The following is a 27,818-nucleotide window of genomic DNA, read 5'->3' as shown; positions in this document are numbered from 1 at the left end:
TCAGAGCCTCAAAAATATATAATATGCTAACCTCAACATTTAATATTTGTCCTATTCGTCTGAAATGGGAACTTGACTTAGGATATACGTTTGAGGACCACATATGGCTCCGCCTGTTTTCTAAAATCAAACAAGTATCAGTTTCAGCTAACATTACACAACACTACTATTTCTTTATACATAGAGCATTCATTACTCTGGCTAAATTAGCGAAGACTAACCCGAACTACGACGCTAAATGTTGGTCGTGTGGCCTATCTCCTGCCACTTATATATATGCATATGTTCTTTGAATGTTCATATATTGTCAAATTTTGGTACGATATTTGGAAATGTATTCAGCGCATCTTCTCTGTAGATGTTCCGTTTTCTCCTTTAAGTATATTTTTGGGAAGCGTAGCCATTGCAACATATATTCCACCGGACTCTGCTAGATTATACGATCTACTCATATGCATAGCATTATAATGTATTACAGCAAACTGGAAAGACTTTCAATCGCTCTCTACCAGAGCATGGTGGAATGCTTTATGTCAAACTCACAAATTGGAAATGTGCATGGCTAAAAATCTTAATACAATCCCTAAATACAACGCTAAATGGTACTATTTCACATGTTATCTCAACTGTTTCAATGCAACTGCTCGTGGCTCCTGAATATACATTCCTATGCTTACTTTACTTATCGAATGATTACATTTATATAAAAATGCTTTTTTTTAATTATCACTGTAATAGAAGAATCAGTTTTATGCAATAATCTGTTATACCCATCTTCCCCCCCTCCACCTCGCTCCCTTCTGTATCTGGTATGTTAGCTGTCTGATTCCCTGTTTTGTCTCCCCATCTCTCTACTCCTATCTCCATATCAGTTACTCATTACAGATATGTATTATGTTAATCCAGGTTTAATCAGCACTATCTACAATTTCTACTCCATCCTTGTTCAATTTAATGCATCAAATTTTATATACAATACGGTCATACCCTTCCTTGTTAAAAATTGTTATCTCTGTTCATTCTTTATGTTTACCATATCTACTCAAAGTCTGTAATGTGCTAACACATGTAATAATATATGTATCTTGAACAATAAAAATTATTTAAAAAAAAAACGTGATGTTCATGCATCAGAAATGTGTTACAAACTAGATTCGCACTGTTACAATATCTAAACAATTTTGGAGTGAAGAAGAATAAGTGTAAGGAGTAACCCCTCAATTTAGCAATATGTACAGACCAGGGGTCCTGAAGGCTGGTAACAGCCGGTAATAGTGCCAAGAAAGGTATACATAGCTACGTGTAACCCGGGGATGTGAGCCAGAATGCTAATGGGGACATGCTTCGTGCATCTTGTGCATACTAAACTCCCTTATACAAATGTACAAATAAAGATGGCCAAAAGCAATGTAGAAATGTCCATGGGTCCCATCTCGAACTGGTTGACCATGAAGGACTGTAAGGCCGGGTAAGTGGGAGTTGGGCGTTGGTGGGTGGAAGGTAAATTGGGGCCAGGGTGGTCAGGTGATGGAAGTACGTGTGGTGACTGGGGACGATGAGGGGACTGCGCCGTGGCTGAATTTGGTGACAAAACATGAAGACTTGGGAGAGACTCTGGTGGCCTACATAAAACACGGTCTTTATCAATTGGGAAAACCAATGCTCCTGGCCACCTATTGGCTGGCACCTCTCCACCGGCTGCTATTATTCTGAAACCAACAGTTTGAAAGTGTTTTACAATTCCCTAAAATCTATGTTTCCATGCAGCTGCAGTTAATGGGTCCAGAACTCGACCTCTGCCCCATTGACCCTATTCCTTCTTTTATGATCCCCAAAATCTATACTGCTCTATTATCCTTCTCTATTGCCTTTCCTTAAAGCCATGTTTACTCTATCTCTTCTAACTTCATCCTTTCCTTCCTCGTTTAAGCATGTCATCATTCTTCCGGTCCTCAAAAAACCCTTTCTTGACCCCTCTGTTCCCACTAATTTCCACCCTATATCACTTCTCCCCATCTCGCTAAATTCCTTGAACGCCTTGTTTACTCCCAACCTTCTTTCTTTATTACTGCAAACTCCTTCCCTGCTTTCAATTCCGTTCCTGTCATTCCACCAAGAATGCTTTCTCCTTTGTCTGCAACTCAGTCCTCTCCGCAGGCTATACGTGTCACTCTTCCCTTCTGATTCTTCTCAACTTGTCAGCCACCTTTGTCACTGTAGGTCATTCTCTTCTTCGTTCTTCTCCCTCCTCTCTTGGGTTTTCTGGGACTATCCTGTGCTTGCTTCAGTCCTACCTCTCTGATCATACTTATTCTGTCTCCTGGCCTGGCAAATCTTCTCCCACTCTCCCTCTCCATCATGGTGCCCCTCAAGGCTCTGTCCTGGGCCCGCTCCTGTTATTTCTCTATACCTGTCCCCTCGCTAAATCATTTCATCTTTTGGTTTGTCGCACCACATCTATGCTGATGACACCCAGCTTTTCTGCATTCTCTTCCTCTGTTAATGCTATCTGTCCTCCTGTCTTCTGACTAGCACGTCCTGAATGTCTGATCATTACATTGTTCTTAATTCCTCCAAGATCGAGATCCTCTTCTTTTCTTGCCTCAATCATCCCTCCTCCTGTGCCCCCTGCTTCAATCTCCTTTCCTCCTTCTTAGCTTTCCATCTCTCCCTCTGCTCAGAATGTGGGCATCTACTTTGATTCAGCCCTCTCCTCCTCCAATTACATTTCATCTCCCTCCCACTCTTGTAGGGTTCATCTGTTTAACATCCTCTAACATCCTCATAGCCCTGCCTTTTCTAACTTTCCTTGCCTCTAAATTGTTATCTCCACCCTTATTTTCTCACCTCTTTTCTATTGCTCCTCTCTCCTCTTTAGTCTTCCTATCTCTCACTTGATCCCCCTAAAATCTATTTATAACTCTTCAGTCTACCTTCTTTTATCTCTTTTTCCACGAGATTCCTTCTCTCCACCCTCAATGGTTACCTTTTTGGCTCAAGGTCAATTTCCTATGTCTTGGCTTTAATTCTTTCCATAATCTTGCCCCCCCCCCCTTTATCTTTCTTCCTTTCTCTTATTGTGGTCCCCTGCTCGATCTCTCTGTTTCCAATCCCAATTCCTTCACTCTGTCCCCCACCCTCCTTGTGCCCAATCTTGCCTTCGATCCTTCTCTCTCTTGGCCCCTCTCCACCAGAATGCACTCCTTCTTTCGCTCCACTCTCTCTCCTCTTACTCTCTCATCCGTTCTGGCCTCAAGACTCGTCTGCTTTCTCTGTGATTTTTGGTTTCCTTGTCAGTTCATCATTTAAATTGTACCATCTGTGCTATTATTAAGCGCGTTGCTGAAAAGCGCTCTATAAATCCAAATAAAATACAAAATACTGATGTTTTAGTTTAAACAAACAAATATAATTATGTGATAGGAATTGTATTATCGTGTTTTTTAGATTGCAGCGAGAAGGTTGCTCAATGTAAGAATGTAACTGTTGTTCAAAGGTCCCTGTACAGGGATTTCTAATATCTATGTATTTTTGTTTTGCAGAGTATAAGAGCATCAGGCCTTGTTCTCCTGGAGACAGTGCTTTTTGGATCGATCCTTCTCTATTTCCCAGTAAGTTATACAACATTTTTGTTTGTACTGCTCGCGTTGGTTTAGGAAGCATCATATCTGATTATTTTCAGGCTGCTAAGCTTTCCAAAAATATGCTGAAAATGAGAACATGACAACTTGGCAAAAGGAATGTAAATGATGTGATAAATCACATAACAAACAAGCCCAGCCGGTGAGGGATTTCTGCTGGTGTTTAGGCTAATTAAAAATGGCTCACTACAGCATTTGAACAAATGTCACTTATGTTCCACTACAAAGCACCCAGTTTATCCCTGACTGCATATTGAAGGGTTGCTGGGTTGTTTAATGGATTAGTAAAATGTAAGGGCACATCAACCGAGTTACAGGCAGGCTGGGCTTTTATGGGACATGTTGCAGATTTCTTTAAACTCCCAGAGTCACTGCTGTTCCTGTTGAACAGGGCGAATGTTCTGCAAACATCAGACAATTAGAGAAAATGTGAACATTAAACGTGATGATCTGCAATGCTGGTTCATTGACACGTGTATCCCACCTGTTGCATGATGTTATTTGGAACCGTTGCTGCTGGTTATGCCTTTTGGGGGGTAGTTGGAATAAACTATCATATCATTTGAGCTATAGTTTTTACATCCCGAACATGTGAACACGTCGGTAATGCTTGATATGCATTAAAAATGTTGTTGGCTATTGTTACATTGTGTTTCCCTGTCTGTGCCATTGCATAAGCGAGCTAGTCATTACCACGTCAATCTTGGAGCTTTCTGCGTAGGACGCAGTTCAGGTGACAGTACTCGGCATGGCATGTCACGTCTGTACAGGAGTACACAAAAGGAGCCCACCACATGTTTGCACCTCATTGTTCCTCACCAGTGTGGTGCAGACCGAGTCCTGGTACTCGTCAGATGTATTAACATTTGAGAATCGAGCCTTACAGAGCAAATGTATCAATCCACACAAACTATAGCCCCACTAACGTTATCATAAAGGGAAGAGATGAACTCTGAAAAAGATTGACTAACTTTGAGCCTGACCTGATTATCATACCAGCCAACATTGGAAAGGGTGTATCCGTTTTCACCAAAGCAAAGAAAATTGGTGGCTATGAAACGAGCTGCTGAACAACCAACCACAGTAGCAAGCTCTATCCACTGATCCTACTGTACAGATTCAGCAGAGCCCTGAAAGGGTTAGGAACACGCCATAGGCACTAATGTATGCAAGGAAGATGGCCAGCACATCTTCTGCACAGACCCCTTGAAATATCCCAGACACCTTCCTTGATAAGGTATTTTGTGCATTTCTAAAATGAAAGCACATTTTATAAAAGTGCACCCTCAGTGCTTAGCCAATTTTTTTTCCTATCCACCCTTCTCTCTCCCCGTTTCTGCTCCCTTTTATTGATGGTTCCTTGTCACTGAAACTCCTTACGACAAGAAATGCAACATTTCTGCACAATACAGAAACACTTGTTATAAATTACTTATCATACCATATCATACAGGGATTCAAATTGGCTCCCAGAATACACCTGCAGTCCTTCAGTCCTTGGAGGAAATAGCATGGTTGGAATGTGGCTTAATCCCCCTACCACAATTCCCCAACTACTACTGATTTTACCACTGTAAACAGTGTGCATAACTGTAAATGAAGTTTACCAAAACGCTGTCTCTTCCCGCTCACTCTCATAATTACACAGACAGGGTGGAGTCGCTTATGCAATCTTTGAGTGTGGCTCTGTATTGGCTGTCCGAGACCATCTTGCCTCATTCTTGAGGCCTCTCTGTGCTGCTTTGGCCAGCCTTCCACTGCATCTCTTTGCTCCCTGATGTACGTCCGGGTTTGTACCGCCATCACTGGCATTCTCTCTATCTCTCTTGCCAGCCACGCATCCTTGGTCCTGTTTGGTGTTGTTAAATTCTGTGGGAGCGACTGAGCCTCCTCCATGATTGGTTGTCCATGGGACGAGCCTCCAGGGGGCTGGTTCAATCGCCTCTCATATTGTTTGCAGGAGATTTGGCGCAGCTAGGGTCAGAAGCCAAGTCAGCCATTGCAAAACAGTGGGTGTGATTATTGTAACAACTAGCCCTTAAATACCCTTCAAAGGTGTCAGTGCCTGGGGGTAAAGGATGGTGACTTATACCCCTTTCAAGGTCCAAGTCCCATGAGGGCAAGTCACCTCCTGGGGGATCCTGCTTAGCCAGTCCCCTAGGGGGTCTTATTTGTAGTGTGCTCACCTGCCTAGTCCCAAAGGCGGTGAATCCGATCTCCCTGGAATTGTCACATACCCCAACTCTTGGATTTATGCTTTCCTCTAGCTGGGTCAAAGGGTAGCGGCTGAAGTATAACACATTCTGCTGGCCTTTGCCTTTCCGATGTTCGACCATAAAACATAAAGGTTGTAGAGCTAGAAACCACTGCATTACCCAGGCTTTGGTGTCTTTACGTAGGGACATCCAGATGAGTGTCTCGCTCCATCTCTTCCCACTCTTGGAATCTTTCTGTCTTTCTTCCTCTCCTCTTCTGGGGATCATTCAATCTCTCCCCCCTCTGGGGCTCCTCTATCTTTCCTTCCCCCTGCTAGGGTGTTTTCCGTCTCTCCCCACTTTGGGGTTCTTCTCCTTTCCACTCCCCACTCTGGGTTATAATCTGTCTCTCCCCACTCTGGGTCTCTTCTCATTCTCACTCCCCCCTTTGGGGTTTTCTCAGTCCCTCCCCACTCTGGGTCTCTTCTCTTTCTCATTCCCCACTCTGGGGTGTTTTTTGTCTCTCCACACCCTGGATCTCCTCTCTTCCCACTAGGGGAATGCTTTCTATTTCCCTCTCTGTTGCCTTCCTCCCTTTCCACTGGAGCCACCAACTACCTGATTGCCTCAAGTGATGCTCCAGGGAAGGGGCGTAGGGCCAGATCTGTTCTCTGGTGCTTGCAGAGCCACGTATTCGACCTTCCTGCTCGACTCCCCTTTGGCTTCCTGAGGCTTTTGTCGCTCAGGTTCATAGCTTCCTGGTTGTTGTGGGATCGCTTCTGTAACCTTTCAGCTTGGCTCCACGTCGGTCATGCAAGGCTGTCTTGCCTTGTTCTCATGGATACTTAGGCAGAGTGGAGTTGCTTACATGACCTGTCAGTGGGACTCCATGTGGGCCTTGTCAAGCCCTCCTGTGTCGCTCTTGCAGCTCAACAGGCAGGGCAGAGTCACTTATGCAACCTTTCAGTGCGGCTCTGCATCAGCCTTCAGAGGCCCGCCTTCCTTCTTCACACAGCCTCTCAGTGCTGCTCTGGTCGGCCTTCCACAGTGTTTCCCTGTGCTCTGGTGCATGTCTTGGTTGATACTGCTGACAATGGCGTTCTCTCTAGTTTGCCGGCCACGTACCCTTGGTCCCGTTTAGCGCTGTTAAAATCAGCGTGAGTGGCTGAGCCTCCTCTGTGATTGGTTGTCCATGGGATGTGGCGTCAGGGGGCTGGTTCAATTGTCTCTCTGTAGTCTTTTCAGTAGATTGGGCACAGGTAAGGTCAGAAACAAAGTCAGCAATTACAAAAGGGTGGTTATGGTTATTGGAAAACCCGGCCCCTAAATAACCTACAAAGGTGTTAGTGCCTAAGGGTGTATGGTGTCTTATACCTTCCTCAGGATTCCTGTCCCCTAAGGGCAGGTCACCTCCAGGAGGCTCCTGTTTACCCTGTGCCCTAGAGCTGTTAAGCATAGCAGGCTCACCTTTCATTGTCCCAAAGGTTTGGCTCCCCCGTGTGGACAGGTGACAATCTCCTTGGTATCGCCAAATCATATTGCTATTTTCCAGCACCATAGCCACCAGTATATATCTTATTCATAAAGCAGTTTTGACTTTCCCAAATAGAAGTACTCTTCTAAACTCTTGTATTATCTCTCCAGAAAAATGTTCGTTCAGGACATGACACATCTGAGATATTGCTTGCCTACATTCTGTAATATGACTCACACTTCTCATTATCTGCATCTATAAGATGCATTTAAAGTAAACTAAGATCATATGTGGACCCTGGAAGCCAACTTATTCTTTCAATTTAGCCAACAGTGAGTGTTCTTTATCCAAAATGTAGAAGTTAGTAGTCCTGGGCAAAAATGTACACGGCAAGCCACTTAAATATTCTAGGCAATATTTGTCAATCACTGTATGTATCCAATGGGTTTGGGCACAAACAAATATCGGTGGACTTCAAGTCTCCCATGATGATTCATCATCCAATCAGAGCCTCAAATCATGTTTGTCCAACCAATCAGAGTGTTAACATTTCTTTAATGTGTTTCACCCATGTTCTTTTGACTCCACCAGTGAGTGCTTCACTGTATGGTTTAAATTCCATAATACTCCACAGCCTTGGCCAGCAGAAAACAGGTTTCAAACAAGCAAGGCACCCCCTCCTCAAGCCTACTCCCGGTTTCAAGGGGATGTATGGTGTTTCCCATGGGAGAGATCATGGAACATATTTTCCTGAGTTAACATTCTTCCCAAATATTTATATCTGTACATTTCTCTGCCATACATATTGCACTCTGCCCCAGCAACTTAAAACTTGCAAATCATTGCTGATTCCTTTACAACAAAATATTTTACTAAAATAATGTTTTATGCCTGCTCTCCGACTATGGGCCACACGACTTTTATCTGTATGTTCTTTCCATAAACTATTTCAAGATAATCAAAATTCTCAGTAGAACCGATTTCACAGCCTTGTAAATACAAATGTATATAACGATTTTTCTTCACATGGCAAACTGTTGAATTTGTTTTTTGCCATTAATTGACAAGCCATGTTTTTTGCATAATTCATGAAGTAGATTAAACTGTTTGTGGAGACTGCTGCAGGTCTTAAATATTAAAACAGTGTCATCTGCAAAAAAAAAAAGTCCCTACTGGTCTGCAATCTAATTCAGGGGCATCTTCCTGTAATTCAGCCAAACCATCAATATACAAGGAAAATAGAAATAGGCCCAATATGCACCCTTGTCATATACTGATTAGATTTCAAGAGGCTTTGCTACTTCCCCATTCATGCAGTACCTTATTACTGCAAAATATCTTTATGCAATCTCGTAATAGCATTCAAAATATGACAAGGTACTTTGGTGGATTCTAAAATATTGCATAAAATCCATCTATTAAACACAATCAAAAGCTGTACTAAAATCAACCCTTTTCAGAAATACAAACGTGTCAAGTCCTGCATTGTAAACAGCGGCTCCACTGTGCCATGTTCCATTCTAAAGAGCTGCTCCACTGTGCCCATGTTCCATTCTAAACAGCTGCTCCACTGTGCCTATGTTCCATTCTAAACAGCTGCTCCACTGTGCCCATATTCTTCTTTAGAAAAGGCTGTAGATGGGTCAAGATATCATGTTCTTTAACCCACGCTTCTGATCTTTGCTTTAAAACTGTACACCGTAATCTCCCCATGCATATATAAATGAAATTGGATGGTAATAGGTAGGCTCATTTCTCACTCTCTTTTTAAAAATCAGGGCTGTTTCGGCACCTGTCTAAGATTTAGGTACTTGTCTTAGGTATTCATTATATCAAAACATCTTGCCAGAATGTACTTCATTGTTGTACAATGATTTAAAATGTAACCATTTATATTGTTTTATATCCGGTTCAACCCTAGATAGTAGGTTTCCTAGACAATCAGCTACAATTGCTAAATTGGTTTTCTGATCATTTTCAGGTACAGCCACTAGTGGAGCATCCTGGAGGCAATATCAATTATGTCTTGCCAGAAACCATTCTTTTCTCCAGTCTGCTCAATCAGTGCCAGTGGCACCTGCAACCTTGTCCAGTGCCAGGCCGCGTTTGCCAGTGTTGACCTAACAAGCAGCAGAGGGTCCAAGGTGCACCATTGGTAGGGTCTGCTTTCTATGCAGGATTCCCTGGACTTCATAATGAGGCATGCAGGAAGTATTGCATTTATGGCAGGCTATTAGAGGGGGATGTGATGAATCAGCCATGATTCCCCAAGAAAGCCTAGACTGGAACCACCCTTCTCATGTGGCCAGGGAAGGCAGACGCTTCCTGATCCTGGCGCTGGGGGTGGTGCTCTATGGGAGGATCACAAGGGAGGGGGGAACCAGTCAGGAGGAAGGGGAATCCCCCTCTTTTCAACTTTCCCTGAAACCCCACCCTTCTGATGGCTTATTGTAACATAGAAGAATTAAGAAAACCTGACTTAATCATCAAGTCCTAAGTACAGGGACAAAGAAGAGGGCCAAAAAGGTACAATGTTACATGAGTGGTCAGATCATTAATTCAGATGACCCACACCTAAGGGAGAGTTAGAGGCTTAAAATGACCCCTCATGTGCAGGCCATAGAGCAGAGGAGAAGAAGCAACAGTGCGGTTCTGCAGGCAGCCCAGACAGAAGCTGCAGGAGAAAGAAGACGCCCAGATGACTGTGAGGCAGAAATCAGCTGCCGGTCATGAGAGGGTCTGTGTCCGTCAACTCTTGAAGTGCAGAAGCTGCTCAGTGGGAAGCAAATGCAAGGGAAGCTTTCATTCCCAGGAAGCTTTCTCAGGTGACTGGTTTGCTCCTGAGCCCCTCAAGTCTGTCTCCGGTGGCTGGCGTGCACTAGAGGGCCTCAGGAGCTCTAGTTACAGGGGATTGGTATGATTTGACCATGGAATAATTGTTTGCAGTGGAATTGACCGTAATCAATTACGCTGCAAACCCAATTTTGCTGTGGGCAAAATCAACTAATTCATGTCCCTCTCCCACCCCCAATACATGGCCAATTACCTTTCAGTGCCTGCTTTCCATCGGACCCTGCAACGTCAGTTTGTCTCTGCAACGCGGGAATGCATGTCAGAACTGACACTGCAGGGCCCCTTTCTCCTTTTTTTTTAATGTCCCCCGCTTCCAATGTCCCAGAAGTGGGGGACACCACTGCAACCCTCGTTCCCATTTTAGCGAGCAAGGGGAGTTGGGGACATCCCTGCAACCCCTGTTCCCCTTGTTCCCTATGATGGAACTGTATTGGCCCAGTTGACAGAATTTTTGGTTGTACAATCATTTCGTGCAGCCTAAATTCGGTCAAATAGGCCAAATGGTAAAATATTTTCATTCAAATGGGCCAATTCTAGTTGCAGGTGGTGTGGGCAAAGGCGGACTACGGGAAGCAGTTTGCCAGGTTGCAAGGAGCCAAAGAAACAGAATTCCTGTGAGCAGCAAGGGAACCGGAAGTGCACATCTTACCTGGTGAATTCACATGCTGGTAGTGAACCCGGACTGCTCCGTACCCACTCGCGCATTCAGGGCTGGCACTCAGCATGAGAGCAACACTTGCGTATTGTAAGCGACTTCAATTCAACACTACAGCTAAGTCAATGCCTAGTCTGGGATGCTGAGGGAAACCCTTATTGATATATGTTTATGTCCAGTTCATTTTTCTCTGGATGACAACCCTTATATAACACCCCTCTCTTAGAATCCCCCTGACCCCACTGAGCCAAGAAGTAGGTTTGTTTTGCAAAGTAAAAGGTTTATTTGAAAATTAAACAATGCATATATATATATATATATATATATATATATATATATATATATATATCACACTTTTATAATAAATTAATGTTTGATAGCACACTTGTGAAGATGATAGTGATCAACAATGGATAATGTTGCAGTGGTACACTCTTTTTGATGGCTTAGAAGTGAGATAGAGAGGATAAAGTAGCTGAGAATGCTTTTATGGCTTCAAGGACAATGCAATGATGAATGAAAATGCAGTACAGAAAATAAACTTGATATGACTTCAACAAAAGACAATGTAATCAATTTTCTTTGACAATTCACCTGCCCCTCTATGTAAGCTAAAGAGATGGTAGGGAAGCACACAGTTCTCAGGAATGCAATCAAATATAATTCAGTTCCCCCCTAGCAAGCTTAGAGGAAACAGGTAGGAGTATTAAACACAGGCAAGATACTTTGATGTGGTTGCAATTAAGTGAAAAATATGCGAAAACTGCTTTTAATTCCCTATAGGAGGTTCAGGGTGAATGAGAGATGCTTAAATTAATTTAGGAATGCTCTATGAATGATTGTCAGGTTGCACACGAATTTCAGCAAGGAAAGCAAGGACACTAATTTTTACACGTGGCTGAAATTAAGCAAAATGTCAAATCGCGGCAAATTTAGTCGCGTGCGTCGAGCGCAATTACGGAGGCACTATAAGTAGGTTCTAGGCTCATTGGAAAGCTTAGAATTTTAGTTTTAAGATGACAGTTAAAACTCGCTCCTAGCACAAACGGTTCCGGAGATACGGTCGATCTAGTAAAGGTAGTTTTTCGGAATGACAGATGACAGTTTTCAGTTTTAAAAATGAGAGAATGACACGATTCTAGGAGGCATTTCTAATAGGCTAAAATAGTTTGGATTAGATTATTTTAAACTAAGAGATTGGTTTTGGCACAGTCCTGACTGGGTACTCACACTATAATTTAGACAGGAATGCGGCTTTGTCACCGATCGGGTCAGGATTGGCTGGACTTCTGCTAGCAGTTCTTCACAGCGATCTGGTCTATGGTTCTCTCTGGTTCCGGATACAGCACTGCTTTCTGGATACTGCTACAGGTTCTTTGAAAAGTTCTTGGCAAATAATTCAAACCGCTCGCCCGGCTGTTCAATAGTTTGGTTGGTTTTGAGGCCTGCTGAAGAGGATTCAGCTTGTGGATTCAGGCCTCTCTGCTACAAATTCTGGAGTTAATTTCTGGTCTCTGGAGATGGATTTGAAGTCTGGATCTCTGGATGTGAAGTCTGAAGTCTCCCGGCAAAGTGTCCCACAAGAAAGTGGAAAGTGAATGTCTACCTGGGTTCCAGTGGCTCTTTTTATGTGTTTTGAAAATGGGTGTGTGCCTGGGCCTAGCTAAGCCTGCCCCTCTCACTTATCATTAGCCAAGCTTTCCTCTCTCCCTTGATTGGGGGCAAGAAATGGAGTGTCAGAGTGATGCTGTAGGTTTTATGGTCAGAGGAACCTCCCCTTGTCAAATTGCACACAAATCTATTTCTGACCCAAACACATATTTATCTATGTACCATTTTTCTAATATTATATGTCCAGTTAACATATTTTCTGTAGCACCAAACCATCCGATCCCTGTCTTTGTATGATGTTGTGTCCACTTATGACAGAATTCTCCCCTTTTCATCCAGATAACGACCTCTAAATCTTTCCAGATTTTACACAAATGTGAACCAGGGATATTGGTTTCAGATGATAAAGTGTCAGATTTTTAACATGCATACATTTGGATTAACAACCTTTTTTTCCGCTACTATCCCCAAGAACATACCACAGGGTCCTAACACCTCTTAAAATGTGCACAGAAAAATCCCAAGAATGATAATGTTATTTATATAATTTTGACAAGTCAGCTCTATGAATTATCCATCTTTTTTTAAATCATGATCTGGCCCCAAAGGGGTGTGGTTTTCCAAAGCAAATGGTGGAATTTCTGGTTTATCCACCTCCCCCAAGCTCAGCTGGCTCTCACAGGCACTGCCCCTCCCAGTTTCTCCCAAGAGGAAGCCATTTTACGCCCCCCCCAATATAACATTTGCCTGAGTCCAGGACAGGGCTTTGTTCAACTTCCTGCAGTCTGCAGGTACCACTCCCCTAATTCAATCAGAGAGGTGTCACCTCCTTTTGGTGGGGGCAGCAGGATGCAGCCGGGCCTGGGAAGAGTTGTTGAGCCAGTTCAACTCCTGTCGGGGGTAGTTGTCAGGCAGAATTCAGCTAAATGTCACTTTAGTTCCCAGTTTTCTACATTCAAATCCAACTTACAATTTTTGCACATGCAGCTAGAATGCTGATTCTAAGTTCAAAACTATGACATTTAAACAATTGCAACCTATGTGACACTCACAAGTAGGTCACTCATTTATTCTAAACATTTCGATTTTAGTGGCTTTAAACCCAAATTCACTTAAGCTGCTGACATCCCCAGCTACTTTTTATATATACATTAAATAATTACTTCCTTCAAGTCATTTCAGAATATAGTTTTACATTGTATCCACCTCTTAGCAAGTCTTTCCTTGGCCTGGTTTGGGTTAATTTGTTCAGTTTTACACAAAAGTCTGGTGGTTTTAAAACGCTGGCTTTCTGATAGTGGTGAGCACCAGTATTGCATCCATTTTTGACATTAAGAAAATTAATTCCCCACAGTTCTGGGTTGCTTTTGGAAATCAGCATTGCCATTCCCAATGGTTTCAGGCTACTGTGTGTGTAGCCCAATGGTGGTTTTAGGCAGTGCCCTCCTGTGCTCACAACATAGGCAAAAATGGGTGGCAGCCTATTCTTCATGTTTTCCCTGTGCACTCTCTGGGGAGTTCTGGCCATCATGCTGTTTTCAATGCCAGTAATGCACAGTTTTATGGTAGGGCTTGGATGCATGGGTAAAAACATCCCACAAACCCCCCTCTTGCGATGGCCATTCTGATCTTTCACTGATGGAACTCGCAAGATCTGGGATGTTCGCCTCATCTTCTTCCAGTTCCATCGAGGGCACAGTTCAGCATCTTTTCCTCCATCCAGTTGGATTGATCAGTTCTCCTCGCCTGTCCTGATGGGAATATTGGGCGGTACCCTGGGCCCCTCGGATCTTTGCTCCCGGTCTCCGAATCATTCTCCTTGGTCAGTCTCCGTGGTTTCATCTCTCTTAGGATGATAAAGCAAAAGCGGCAATACCTATTCGTAGACATTTCTCCACCACTATTAATGGTGGGGCGGCATATACATTTTATACATCAGGATACATTTTTCAGTCTTATTTTAAAACAAGATATAACATGAAATATTTTTTTTTCAAATCATAATATTTTAGAGACTATATGTGGGATATGTTAGGATGGGAACTGAATTAATCTGGAGCGGTTCCCTCTGGTATTGCAGAGGACTCCTCCAGTTGCTGCAGAGTGTGCCTGGGATGGCAACACTTTAGCTGATTTATATGTACCCACTTGTCTTCCCCTTCTGCCGGACTACCTTTGGGGAAGCGGATCTTATAGGCTACAGGGGAGATTTTGTCTATAATTTCAAATGGTCCCTTCCACGTAGGCAAAAAATTTCGCTGTTTGGCCTGGTTTCTTTGGAAATTGTATAGATAGACCCGGTCCCCCACCTCGTATACTTTCCTGGTGGTTTTCAGGTCGTAGTGGGTTTTCATGCTATCAGCTGATCATTTTAGATTCCGCTGAGCATAGGCAAAAGCATGTTGAAGGTGTTTACTTAAATTCTCCACATACTCATGAGTTGTGGAGGCATTTATCAATGTCTGCTCTTGGGTCCTGTAGAGCAAATGCTGGGGAAGCAACATCTTGCGTCTGGTCATCAATTCAAATTGTGACATTTTAGTTGCAGATGAAGGGGTAGATCTGATGGCCATTAGGACCAGAGGTAATCGGATATCCCAACTTGGCCCAGAATCTGCCACAAACTTTTTTAATATGCTCACAATGGTCCCGTTGTATCTCTCTACTGCTCCAGAAGAAGCTGGCCGGTAAGCAATATGTAGCTTCCTTTTGACCCCCAGTATCTCCCACATCTTTGTCATTACTTCACTGGTGAAGTGGCTACCTCTGTCTGACTCAATCATTTGAGGTAGGCCAAAACGGGAAAAGATGTGGTTAATCAAAGGGCAGCTGCTGTTTCTGCCTTGCAATTTGGGGCCGGGAGACATTCCACCCACTTGGTAAACAAGCATGTAACGGTCAACATGTACTTGTTTCCTCTAGACGAGCGACTCAAAGGGCCTACAAAGTCGATTTGCAAATCTGACCATGGCAGTGTCATCCCCCTCTTTTGGAGAGGCGCCCGGTGTGTGAGGGATGTTGGCTGAAATTGTGCACACACAAGACACCCCTTCAAGTATTGGTCGAGGTCCTGCCCCATGTGCGGCCAGTATGCAACCTCTCTTAAGATTTCAAGGGTTGTGTGAAACCCCCTATGACCGGCGGTGGCCGCATCATGGGCGTGACTTAACATCAGGCTTTGGAATGAGGTAGGAACCACCCACTGATCATGGCCAGCTTGGGATTTCCTTACCAACAAACCGTCTTGGATTCGGAACCTTTTTGGACATTTCATCAACACTCTTATGTCCTCTTTCCCAATGTAATCGGTATCCGTCAGGGGAAAGTTCTCAGGGTCCTCAATGTGTTGGTAAAACTTACCAATTATTGGATCCCCCTTTTCAGCCGTAATTAAATCAGCATCAGGGGTTTCCTTACTGGAGTGCAGTTGAAAGATCATTGTAAGCATTTGTCTGGGACCTAGTGATGGCAGTGACCTGGATTTCCCCCAACAGGGACTCTATTTCTATTAGATCCCCTTGGATGGCCCAGGTTTTGGCCAGCTGATCAGCTAAGTCATTTCCAGTTTTGTCTGGTCCCTCTACTTTGGAATGACCCTTGATCTTTTTCCAGTAGATGGTCATCCCATTCGATGTGACCAGATCATCAATATTTTGGATTAACTTCCCATGTTTCAGGGGTTTGTTATTAGCACGTAACATGCCTCTGGTTTTCCAATTAACCAGGTGCTCCACGAACCCGTTCCATACATAATCCGAATCTGTGATTATGACCAGTTCGTGGAGTTGATGTTGGACAGCAGTGAGGATGGCCTGATGCACAGCCATCAACTATGCCACCTGACTACTTCGGGGACCAATTTTGTATCCAGCATGGGTTCTGGAAACTCCTTCACCCATGCATTCCCTACGCCAGCCACCAGTTCTTTCTCCCCGTTGTTGTCAACATAGTAAGAGCATCCATCCACATAGACAGTGGGCATTCCCTCACACTTGTCTTCTTCAAAGACTTTGTGTGGGGAGTTAAGGTATGCCTCCATGTTGTCCTTGATTTTTAGACTTTCGTCCTCGAGACAGTTTTCTCTGGCACAATCATGCAAGTCAGCCAGACCTTGCGCGAGGGGACTCTTCTTGTTTTGGCCATATCTGACCTTTACAGGAAAGCCTTGCATTGACAGAATCCAGGAAGTAATTTGGGAATTACTCACATTTCCGGCCCGGATTCTGTCACTTTGGAGATATTGCAGAGGCTGGGGTGGAGTCTCCACTATGATGTGTTCCCCCTGGATGAACGGGCGGTAATTCTTCAATGCCCGCACCGTTGCCAGGAGTGCCTTCTCACAATCGTTGAATTTTTCCTCCACAGAGGATAAAGTTTTGCTCGCATAGGAGATTACTTTAAGATTACTTATTAGAGAACCCTGTCCCCAGGAAAAACTCCTTGTTTCTGACAGGGTAAGCTAGGCAGGGCGCTTGTGAGAGGCTTCTTTTGAGTTGTCTTACTGCCTCGGATTGTTCTGGACCCCATTCCCACTTGACCCCCCCTTCAAAAGATGCATCAGGGGTCTGGTGATCTCTGCGTAGCCCTCAATGAACTTTCTGCTGTAATTAGTCAGTCCAAGGAGGCTCCTTAGTTCCCGCAGAGTTGTGGGATACTTCAGTTTCTGGAGTGCTTCCATTTTCTTTTCTTGGGGACAGAGACCCTGAGGAGTAATCTCATGCCCCAAGAAATTAACACGGTTCTACACCACTGTGCTTTCTGAAAGGAAAGTTTTGCTCCGGCGGCCATCAACTGTGTCAGAACATAAAGGATCTCCGCTATGTGTTCTTCCACAGATGAATTTTTGATGAGGACATCATCTACATAAGCCAGGTTACCCCTCGCACCCAGGTCGGGCATGGCCTTATGTAGGAAAATGTTGAATTAATTGCCGGAGTTGAGGTATCCGAAGGGAGTCCGGGTCCATGTGTACTGCTGGCCCCCAAAGGTAAAAGCCAGTTTGTATTGGTACTCCCTACTGACAGGCACGGTCCAGTATCCATTGGTCAGGTCTATTGCAGTGAATACCTGTGACCCCTGGATCTGGGCCAGCCCTTGGTCAATGTAGGGCAGAGGCCATCGGGAAGTATGGACCCGTTTGTTGAGCTCCCTAAGGTTGGTGCAGAGTCTCCACTGGCCGTTTGGCTTCAATATTCCCAGCACCGTATTATTGAAAGTGCTGTGGACTGGACGGATTATTCCCCGGGACTCAAGGTTCTTAATTATTTCAGTAAGGGGCTCCATGGATGCGAGAGGCAAGCGATATTGCTTCACAAACACTGGAGTCATTCCAGGGTCCGTGGGAATTGTTGTGGTGTGGATGTTGGTGCGACCACAGTCATATGAGTCTACCGCAAAGAGATCTTGGAAATCCAAGAAAACTTGTTTCAACTTTTCCTTCTGTTCCAGAGTCACACTGGCATCAGCTAGGTTGACTCTCTCTTCCACCATCTACCTGAAGCCTGGAAAGACTTCTGGTTTGGCTATCTCAGCGGCCTCCTCCAGCTGGGTGGAGAAGTCCCTGGTCAGAGTGCTGATTTGGACTGGAGGCTTCAGGTGGGAAAGGCAGCCCTCATGGACCTGGAAAATCACCTCATCCCTCCTGAAGTCACAAGTCACATCTTCCTTACCATAAGGGCAAGAAGTGTACACCAGGAAGTTCCCCCCATGCCGGGTGAAAATCCTGTCTGGTGTTGTATTGTCATCACTGTCACTGTCACAACAGTCCTTGGGGATTTGTCCTAACAGTTCATTTCCTAAATCAATGGAGAAATGTCGGTCATCAACCGCCATTCCAATAATGGTGCCTGCGGCTAGAGTAATACTCTGTAAATCGCTGTTATCCACCTCTATTGGAATGGTGGCATGTTCTATGTTGACTAATGGTGTTGGGTTTACCTCTAACCCTTGTTGTTGGAGAGAAGCATTTAGATGATTATAAGCATCAGGGTTTTTCAATGTTTGTCCTCTTTTAACTTTCACTTCAGGGAGAATTGTCGGGTCCTTTCTGGGATGGTGACTCCCTCTTTAATCTGAATTTCAACTGCATGAGGTAGCAATTGAGCTGACCTAAATGCTTTTTCTGAATCATCAAAGCCCATGGGATTATCCGCTAATCGGGACCAAGCTTTGAAGTTTATTAGGTCCAAATTAATGGCAAAGCGATTGAGAATGTCACTGCCTAAGTAAAAGGCGGCAGTGACGTCTCGCACGACCCAACAATTATGGACTATGCTCTTGTTGCCAATGGAGATTTTGAGCATACACCTGCTTGGCAGGAGATGTTTGAAATTGGTTGCTTCCAGGTCCATTTCCCATTTGTCTATCAGTTTGAATGTGGGAATGGCTGGATCTTTTGGGAGTTGGCGGAACATGGCTTCGCTGATGAAGCTCTTACCGTTGTTCACACACACTCGGGCGAGAACAGAGTCCTTTCCATCATTTAACTGAACAGGGATGAACAACTGATCTCCAATTTGCTGAATATCAGCCAGGCTCTGAGCTGATTTCACATCTTTCTGGACTATAGGAGTGGGAGTGTCTGATTGTGGATTGGTAAAGTATTTCAGAGTGTTTCCTTCCAGTGTGGAATACCACCTTAAACTGGAAGGAAGGTTGATTTTCAGAAATAGAGAGGACCCCCCATCACCAGTATGTTGTCATACTGCTATTACTGTCACGTCCGGAATTTGGTTGTTCTGGAAGTGAAATTCTACTTGGTCAGATTTTTGTTCAACCATGTGGCAGGTGCCATTTAAACTAACATGGTTGATTTTATTCGTCGGCTAGTCTGGTTCCAGAGGACCTTGTTTACGCAATCTATTAGGGGTGACAACCTTCTCAGGAGGTCATTCCCTAGTAATCAAGGGGTGCCCTCTGGAGTCACTACTATGACCGGGTGTTTCACCTTGTCTCACTCAATTTTAATGTCCAAGTCTGCAGTCCCTTTGACGGGAATTTCCTTCCAGTCAAAGTTCAGCAGTTGTCCAGGAGGAGAGGTGAGAGGAATTCGGTAATTCTCCCCCCTTCCTGCATTTAGTTCATCAAAGGCCCTTTTGGACAGAAGGGTAGCTTGGGATCCAGTGTCCACCAGTGCCAAAATTGTACCCTGCCCCTGTACTTGTACCGGGGCATAGTATCTTCCCTCCTTCTCCTCAAGGGGGCACAGATAATGCACATTTTTGGACAACTGGTGGGCTAATTTTCTGGTTTTGGACATTGTTAGCAAAGAGATTTGGGCAGAATTTTGTGGAGAGCCTGGGGAATCTGAAAGAAAACGTTTTTGGGTTCTGGGCCGCCCCCCCTTTTTGGAGGCAGTCATCAGGATAGGTTTGACCCATGGGATTTTGGTATTGTTGGTTCTGGGATAGAATGATGGGCGGCGACATCTCAATCCCCACATCTACCCAGTCTGTTGGCTCGGTTTTAGGTTCTCCTGGTTCCGGTTCTGGGCCGCCCCTGCCTTTTGGGAGGCAGTCACCAGGATGGGTTTGAACCAGGGGTTTTTGGTTTTGTTGGTTCTGGGATAGGATGATGGGCGGCAACAGCTCAATCCCCACATCTACCCAGTCTGGATTGGAATCTCTTGGGACCCATTTTTCCTTGGGAGGAGTTCTCCCATCTCTGAAGGAGAAGATCCTTTTCCCAGGATCCTCTGAGGATCCCTCTCCCTCAAATTGGAAGACCTGTACCTCCTCCAAAAAGTGGGTCTGTTTGGGTCCTTTGTTTCTCCTACCCCCCCCTGCTCCTTGGGAGGCAGGCTTTCAGGGGAAGGAGATTTTGTTTCCGGTTCCTGGTTTTCCAGGGCTGTTTACAAGTTGGGAAGGAAGCTTCCTCCAAGGCTTTACACCCCCCTTCCCCTTGTGCCTCCTTTCTGGGAACCGGTGGGTTATCAGGGTGCTGCCCCCGTCATTGTTCTGGAGCACCAGGCCCAGAGTTTGGGGCATTCTGTGCCGCATGCCCATCTGAGGGTTCTGTTGGGCCCTCAGCATGCGGCCCAAATCCTGTGCCATGTTCTGAACCTGGCGCTCTAACTGGGAAACCCGCTCTGGCTGATACGGGGTCCAGTTTTCTCCCCTGGGCTGATCCCGGGAAGGGTAGCTATCCCTTCTCTGCTAATACCCTGGGTTGGGAAGATTTGGGTACCCCTCCACCCTTGACCTCCCCTCTCCCGGATTAGGTTGTCTGGGCTCAGGGAATTGGGGAAAGAAGGATGGATAAGTTTGGGGCTGGAAACCTTGTGGATACCTGGGGAAAAAGTTTGGCCCAATGGTCATCCAACAGGATCTCTCTCATTTACTAATTTCAAGAGATAGAAATTAGATGGTCTATCATCCGCCTCTGTGATTCTGAATGTATGTTTCTTCCTTCCGCAAAAATCATGTGTTATTCTCCCACAAGCAATACTCAGGGAATCCTGGCTCTAAATTCTCCCCCTGCCAGAAGTCACCCAATGTCGCTTATCTCATCTACTAACGTGAAGAAATGGATACTGACTTGTGTAACATCCCCCGACCTGAATCACAGATATTCCTCCCACCAACATGACAGGAGCATGACACTTCCACATGCTGCCCTCAGGGATTCCGATCTCCTCCTGCTCCTCTTTCCAGGTATCACGGATGGTATGTAGTCCACTCACTTCAAGAGATGGCGCCTCAATCTTTGCTCCTCCCCCACTGAAATCCAACAAGCTCAACTTCCCCGCAAGCATCCCTCACTAAATCCAGAGTCATGAGCATGTGTCTCTCAGAGACACTAAAGATGCGCTCCCTCACAGAGATTCCCTCTCCCTAAGCTCACACCAGATGGCACATGTGTGCTCTTCCATTTCAGTCACTGAGTGTGTCACATAGCACACGCACACATGTGCATATGCTAAGCCTAGCTTGAATCTAACTCTTTCAGGGCCATATCACTCACTAACTTCTATCTTCACACTTTTTCCTTCTCAACTTCTCTAACTCCTCTCCAGTTTAGTCCCCAATTCCACCCCTGCCACCAGCAAGGATCTGCAGCCATTTTCCCCACTTTAAGCTGTAAGGTTGAACTTCAGACCAATCTATTAACAGGTTTCTCTGATGTTCAATCTGACCAAATCACCCGAAATTAGTGTGAATCCATGTTCGAGCAGTAAATTCATCCAAGCCGAGTACTTCGCACAGGTGTAAGGGTATGCAACACATGTAAAGTTCATGTTGTACTTTCAGCCAAGTTAGCCAATTCAAAAGTAGAGATGATTTCATTGGCGATATAAGCTATTTCCTGAGTTAAAATGTAGCTTTCTTTAAAAACAAAAAACTGTCTCTGCAGTCAGAGCTAACCCTTAAAAAGTACCTAGTATGTAAGGTTTAGGGACCTCTCTGCAACCACTACCCCAACGTTTAATTTAAATACAAAAATATTTTTGCATACATTGGACTGAAATCCTGAAGCTGAGAGAAGCTTTCACCCGACATTCATCGGTGTTACATTTTCAAAGGCCTGCTTTACTGTGCACACTGACTACAAATGAATTGCATCCATGCGTTTTTGCAGCTTGCGGTTGCATCCTGCCTTTGTTGTATTTGTCGCATAGTGCTGCATACCATGATAATGTCAGGCCTCATTTCCGAGTTGGGCGCAAAGGGATTACCGGCACTGGTGGACACCAGTGCCGGTAAACCCTTTGCGCCCTATTCTGAGGTCCCTTAGCGGGTCCCCCCTTTAACGCCTGGTCTGACCAGACGTTATGGACGGGACCCCGTTAAGGGACTTCAGAGCTAATAACGGTACCGCAAATTGCGGTACCGTTATAAGCTACTTCCCCATTCCCATTGAGCCCTGTGGGGGCTCAATGGGAATGGGGAATGGATTTTTCAATGGGGATTTACCGGTCCCGCAAAGGTCGGATTACACTGGTAAGTCCCCATTGAACCAAGTCGGAGTCGGTACCGGTATGGGAGGTAGTCATGGCGCAAATAGAGCCATGACTACCGCCATACTCGGAATGAGGGCCATGTGTTATTTCTCAAATAAAACATATGTTGATATTATTTCAAAATATGAGTGCTTAAAATGAAAGGCTTCAAATTCCTCCTGCTTTTTTTTCACTGTTTCTCGATATGTTGAGTAATTATAAATGGAACATGCAGATTGTTTCAGCAATGTGGTACAGATATATCTGACTTGTAATGTGCATATTAAATAGAGTGCATGTTTATTAGACAGTAAACATCCCCAAATAGTACAACCTATCCTTTTGCTGTTCCTCAGGGGTTTTACAGAAAAGCTTAGAAGTGGTTCAAGCAAAAGCTCTAAATAATATTGAAATGTAGTTAAGAGGTGTACTGTCGGATTTGCCCGTGACAGCAGAAGTAGAGTAGTTTGGGGTGTAAACCATCTACTGATGGTGTCCAGTCAAAGTTTTGAAATAATAGTTTTGAATGTCAATAGTTCCGACCCAAAAGTGTCGAAAAAAAAAATGTTAATGTATTTTTTTTATATTAAAGTGTTTATTATAATTTCATTTTGTAAAATAGGTGTTTAAAAAAAACGTGGGTTTGCCATATAGTATGATGTAACTTATGATGAATTTTTGCTATATTAGGATGTTTTTTATGAAATGGTTTCGAGAACTCGTTGAGCGAGCTGTGCGGCATCCGTTGATGCCCATTTTGCTCCCTTTTTTAACGCATGTTATTAAAACAGCCGAGATTTGGCCAATCTTCCTGAGTCGGTCTGATTATTGATGCATGAGTAAGATCTGCATCCCCAGCCATCTCAGATACTGTCACCTCGTCTTAAAGGGCCCACACAGGTTCACTCTGGTAACCAAAAGACTCGTACAGTGTGTGGCACAAGTGACTGACACTGGGCAATAATACTCTGAGCGCTGGATAAGTCTGTGAAGTGACTTAACCTGGTAACTTAACGGCTCGTACAGTGTGTGGCGCAAGTGACTGACACTGAGTAGTAGTACTCAGAGCGCTGGATGGATGGGCTTCTGGGTGGGATGGGTCAGCCATCTTTTGGCACAAATCACCTACTGGAATTGGCCGTTTACCTGGGGACGGCGTACTGTGCCCGAAGCGCATGGCGTTTCCATAACAAGTAAAGCCTCCATTCATTATGGATATTAGGAACATTAAGGATACTCGGGAAATTAAGGATTTTGTGCTGCAATGCATTTTAAGCACGGAATGTCCTTATGCACTTTAAATGTCAAAGTTTGCACATTTACATCTCACTTTATTAGATTAGTATAATGTATATTTGCACTTTTGGCATTCAAGTTGCATACTTTTACTTGAATAAGAAATGCTTGATTAACTGCACGCACATTTTTTGAAAATGCCAAATTGTGTGATATTTTCCAGCAGGATTGCCTGGGCTGGATTCCCCTGACTTTTACTCCTTTATTTTCACTTCTCCACCTAATAAGCTACTTTGGGATGTCATATGTAAATACTATTCATCTGTGGACCCTGAGAAATTTTCATCCAGATTTAACACAACAGAGCAGAGCAGGCAACATTTAGAGATTGCTAATAAGAAGCCGAGGTGGACAATAAGACACACGATGAGCCCATCACAGTTAAGTCATTGCAACACTGTCGTATATATCTAAATAGAGCAGGAAATACAAAGGTGGACAAGAAAAGAAGCCTTTCAGTTGTAATCCTTCATTAAAGAGGCTCATAATTGCCAAATGCCTTCTCGCGCAGGTGTGTATCTGAACGCGTGCATCCGATAGCGCCTATTTTGTCTGCATACATGTTTCCGAGCAAAGCTTAGACTGATCACGCGTGATCACATATTTCGAGGGAGTGTCGCTGTAGATTTGGGGTTGAGAGCCGAAGATAGACGGGTCTGAAAGATGTTGAACAGGCAGGCGCATGTCCTCTTGCCGGCGTGAGGATCCTGACATGCTGTCATCGCACTGACGCCCTGGTGCTGGCTAATGCCACACGCGTTCAGTCTTCTGCTCTGTCAAACACATGAAACATGATACTTTTATGTGTGCATTGTAGTAAAGAGGCTATCGCCATTGCGGCTTTCATGCAGCCAACAGATGAAAATATACTCAAAACGTATCTTAGTTGTAAAATACATAAAAGTTGCAACGGATTGTAAAATGCAAATCGTGGCAGTGATGCACAGGACCCCCCACCACCACCCCTCAATAACAGAAATCTGAAACCATTGGGATAGGTTAGTAAATAAAACGCACTTAACTGACATCACGCAGAATATTAACCCTGTACATTGTTGGTAAAAAGATTTTGGGGGAGTTCAAATTACATAGAGAGGTGTAACACACGTTCCAGGGATGTAACAGGAGTTTTGCTTAATGCGCATCATTCCAACTGTACATACAATGAAAAGGACGCATTCTACGGATATCCCCCAGATGCAACACGAAGCAACAACCTCACTTGAGTTTCAAGCTTTTAAATCCACGTAATAACAGCGCTATCAAAGTGACTCTCTGTACTGCAAAACCAGAATTCTCTCAGTGCAATGCATTTAATCCATTAAAGATAAACGTGCCTGTTCTACAGCAACAATGTGGTGCCTACACCTTCACTTGTGTGTTTGCTCCATGGCAAAAACTCTTGATGGGTGAACACTTGGTCATATGTTCAGGGGAAATATGTTTGTATTCAAAGGTTAGTATGACTTGTAGAAACAAATATACAATCTATTTTAGTGTGTGGTGATGATATGACCAAACAACCAAAACTCACCCCTGCTATGCTCTGCATACTCACTTTTGAACTAATTCACAGAAAAAATGCACTCGTTGCAGGCCACGCCCAGCAGGAACTGTTCCCACTTGCACGGACCCAGCACATGGGCGCACATGGCCCAGGCACAGTGTCCACTGTTTTCTGTAATTGCGGTATGGCCACATGCCATGACCATTGAGCACTGTGGGTGCGTTAGCTGTTCCCGCTGCACTGTGGGTGTGTTAGCTGTTCCCGCTGCACTGTGGGTGTGTTAGCTGTTCCCGCTGCACTGTGGGTGTGTTAGCTGTTCCCGCTGCACTGTGGGTGCTTTAGCTGTTCCCGCTGCACTGTGGGTGTGTTTCCTGTGTCTGTGCATTTCTTCAAGGACATCGTTGCTGAGTTTGTTATGAAGGCCGTGTGTTCTCCATGCCATGGGCATGGGATGGATCCAGGTTCGGACTGGCTTATAGGGCAATAGGCCCATGGTCAAACCAAAAATGCAAAATGCTGCTGTGCCAGTTTTTTTGGGTCAAAGTGGGCCACTTTATTGGCCATTGTGGGCTAGTTTGATGAGTTACTTCACTATGCGGCTAATCGTTTTGACCAGTGTTGCTGGATAAATATACTTTAAAATGCACAATTTGCATCACATTTTATCAGCAAAATAAACCTTGGGTGCTATTCAAACAGTTTGTCACAAAAGGAATAAATAGCCATTTGCAACTGTGGGCCACTTTTTCATTGGTGCCCCAGACCATTTTATGGCCCAGTCCGACCATGGATGGACCATGCCCATGTCACAGTTTCGTCAGGGTTTAGCTGCAGGCCATGGGCAGCATGCATGCAGTGAATATTACTGTGCGTGGGACACTGCTGTTGGCCATGCCACGGGAACGGTGACCAGGAGGCATGAACTGTGTCAGAGTATATCATTACAAAAATAAAAATAAAATAATTTGGCCCAGGCACAAGATTCTCAAGCAGGTTGAGAGTAAATCCAATCAAAGAACTATAGCCTAAACGCTCTGAGGTTCCGTAAAAGGTAGGTACACAAGATGTGTTTCCCATATGACTCCCTTAGGGAATATTGACTTTACCCATCACAAAAGCTATAGCACGGATTTGCACCAAAGCTGCTTGAGAAGTTGGAGAATGGTGTCTGGACACACTCGCAATCTTCACTTAGTCGAGTGAAAATGTGTTCTGAGTTTGTAAGAAAAAAAACCTGATACGCAGCCAAAAAGTGAAAAATTGAGGAAGAAATATTTTGATCTCAAGAATTTGTGCACAGATACCTATTTAGATATTACAGAACCCTTTGAAAGAAGAAATGATTCTAATATCACAATTGTGTGAAGACATGGAAAGATCAAGTCAACAAACATTACTTGCAGCACATGTTGTATGTGCTAATCTGATAATGCAAATTACTGTACAGCCTTTTTATGCAAGCCGTTCCATATTCTACATTTCAAAATCAAGCCCGTCTTCTCTCACCTCAGAATATACACTGCAGTACCACCAGTCCCTTATGTCCTATGCATTGTGTTTGGTTTGCAATTTCTGTGGACGTTATCATGTTATATGACAACTTTTCATTGAAAAGGGACATGTTCCATCCCTCTATGGTACACCGTAACGTGCTTAGGGTTGGAGTATGCTCCCAGAGGGCTGCCCCATCCCACTTTTCCAAATGTATTTCAACAAATAATCTTACTTATTGACTGAGAAGACAGGGATGCTTGGCAGCTCGAAAAAAGGTTCAGTCCAATCAGGATTGTTCCCTTTCATTAACCAATTAAATTCTATTTTAGGAACAAAGGACAATCCTAAAACACATTGGCAGATTGTTGGGGAAGAAAGGTTTGTGATAGATTAAGTATAGTAGGAGTTCTATTGTTTATAATGGTACTGTTTGTAGGGTGTTTTTCTACATCTCCGATAGCCTCTTCCACTGCCTTGCCCCATGTTTTTCTCTGACCACATCTCCTGAGATTGTTTGCTTTTAAAGGGCCTTTTTGATTTACCCTTTGAGTTTATATATATTTTAATATATATATTATGCTATCACTCTAATGCACAGCTTAGTTCAAGACAAATTCTCTGTGGGGTCTCAGAAAGTAACGTTTCTGAATAGCTTTTGAACATGTCAATGCAATATTCGATTGTAAAAAAAAATGGCTACAGTAAATTTTGGAGGCATCTGCCACTACAAAGAACATTTTAGAGATTTTTAATTTAAAAACAAGTACTTTTAATAGTGTTTTGAACGTAATTTAACGTGGCGCTATACCGTAGGGAGACTTGATTGTTTTGGTCCACCATAACAGCAAATGTAGGTAGTGTCTTGTGAATAAAAATGAAACATACAGAGCGCTTTTGAGAAAAGTCACTTTCAACATATATCTATTTTTCACGCATGTCCTTAAGTGTGCACTTACATGAAAAACACAATATACACTTACACACAAAAAGAATTCATGTTTTGCACACACACTGTGTACCCAATTTATGAATTGTACACAATTACATAATTGCATACACACATTTAATGTGTGTGCATAGCAAGCATTCGAATACTCATTGAAATACTCCTCTCTGTGAAACAGGATGCCAGATGCCTAGAAAGAGCCTGGCAAA

At 44.0% G+C, this 27,818-nt stretch overlaps 1 protein-coding gene across 1 annotated transcript in view; it reads left to right on the top strand.

The window, feature by feature from the left end:
* The window catches only part of GPR158 (G protein-coupled receptor 158), a 1,740,927-nt gene that overhangs the window by 1,145,814 nt on the left and 567,295 nt on the right, over positions 1–27,818 (top strand). Inside the window, exon 5 of the mRNA XM_069648157.1 lies at positions 3,543–3,611. Within this exon, the coding sequence (XP_069504258.1) occupies positions 3,543–3,611 (69 nt within the window). The remainder of the gene's footprint in view (positions 1–3,542; positions 3,612–27,818) is intronic.

Source organism: Ambystoma mexicanum, chromosome 2q (genome assembly GCF_040938575.1).
Source record: "Ambystoma mexicanum isolate Mex_15411 chromosome 2q, UKY_AmexF1_1, whole genome shotgun sequence".
NCBI classification, from domain to species: Eukaryota; Metazoa; Chordata; class Amphibia; order Caudata; family Ambystomatidae; genus Ambystoma; species Ambystoma mexicanum.
The sequence above is the reverse complement of the archived record's forward strand: the minus strand, read 5'-3'. Positions and strand labels throughout refer to the sequence as shown.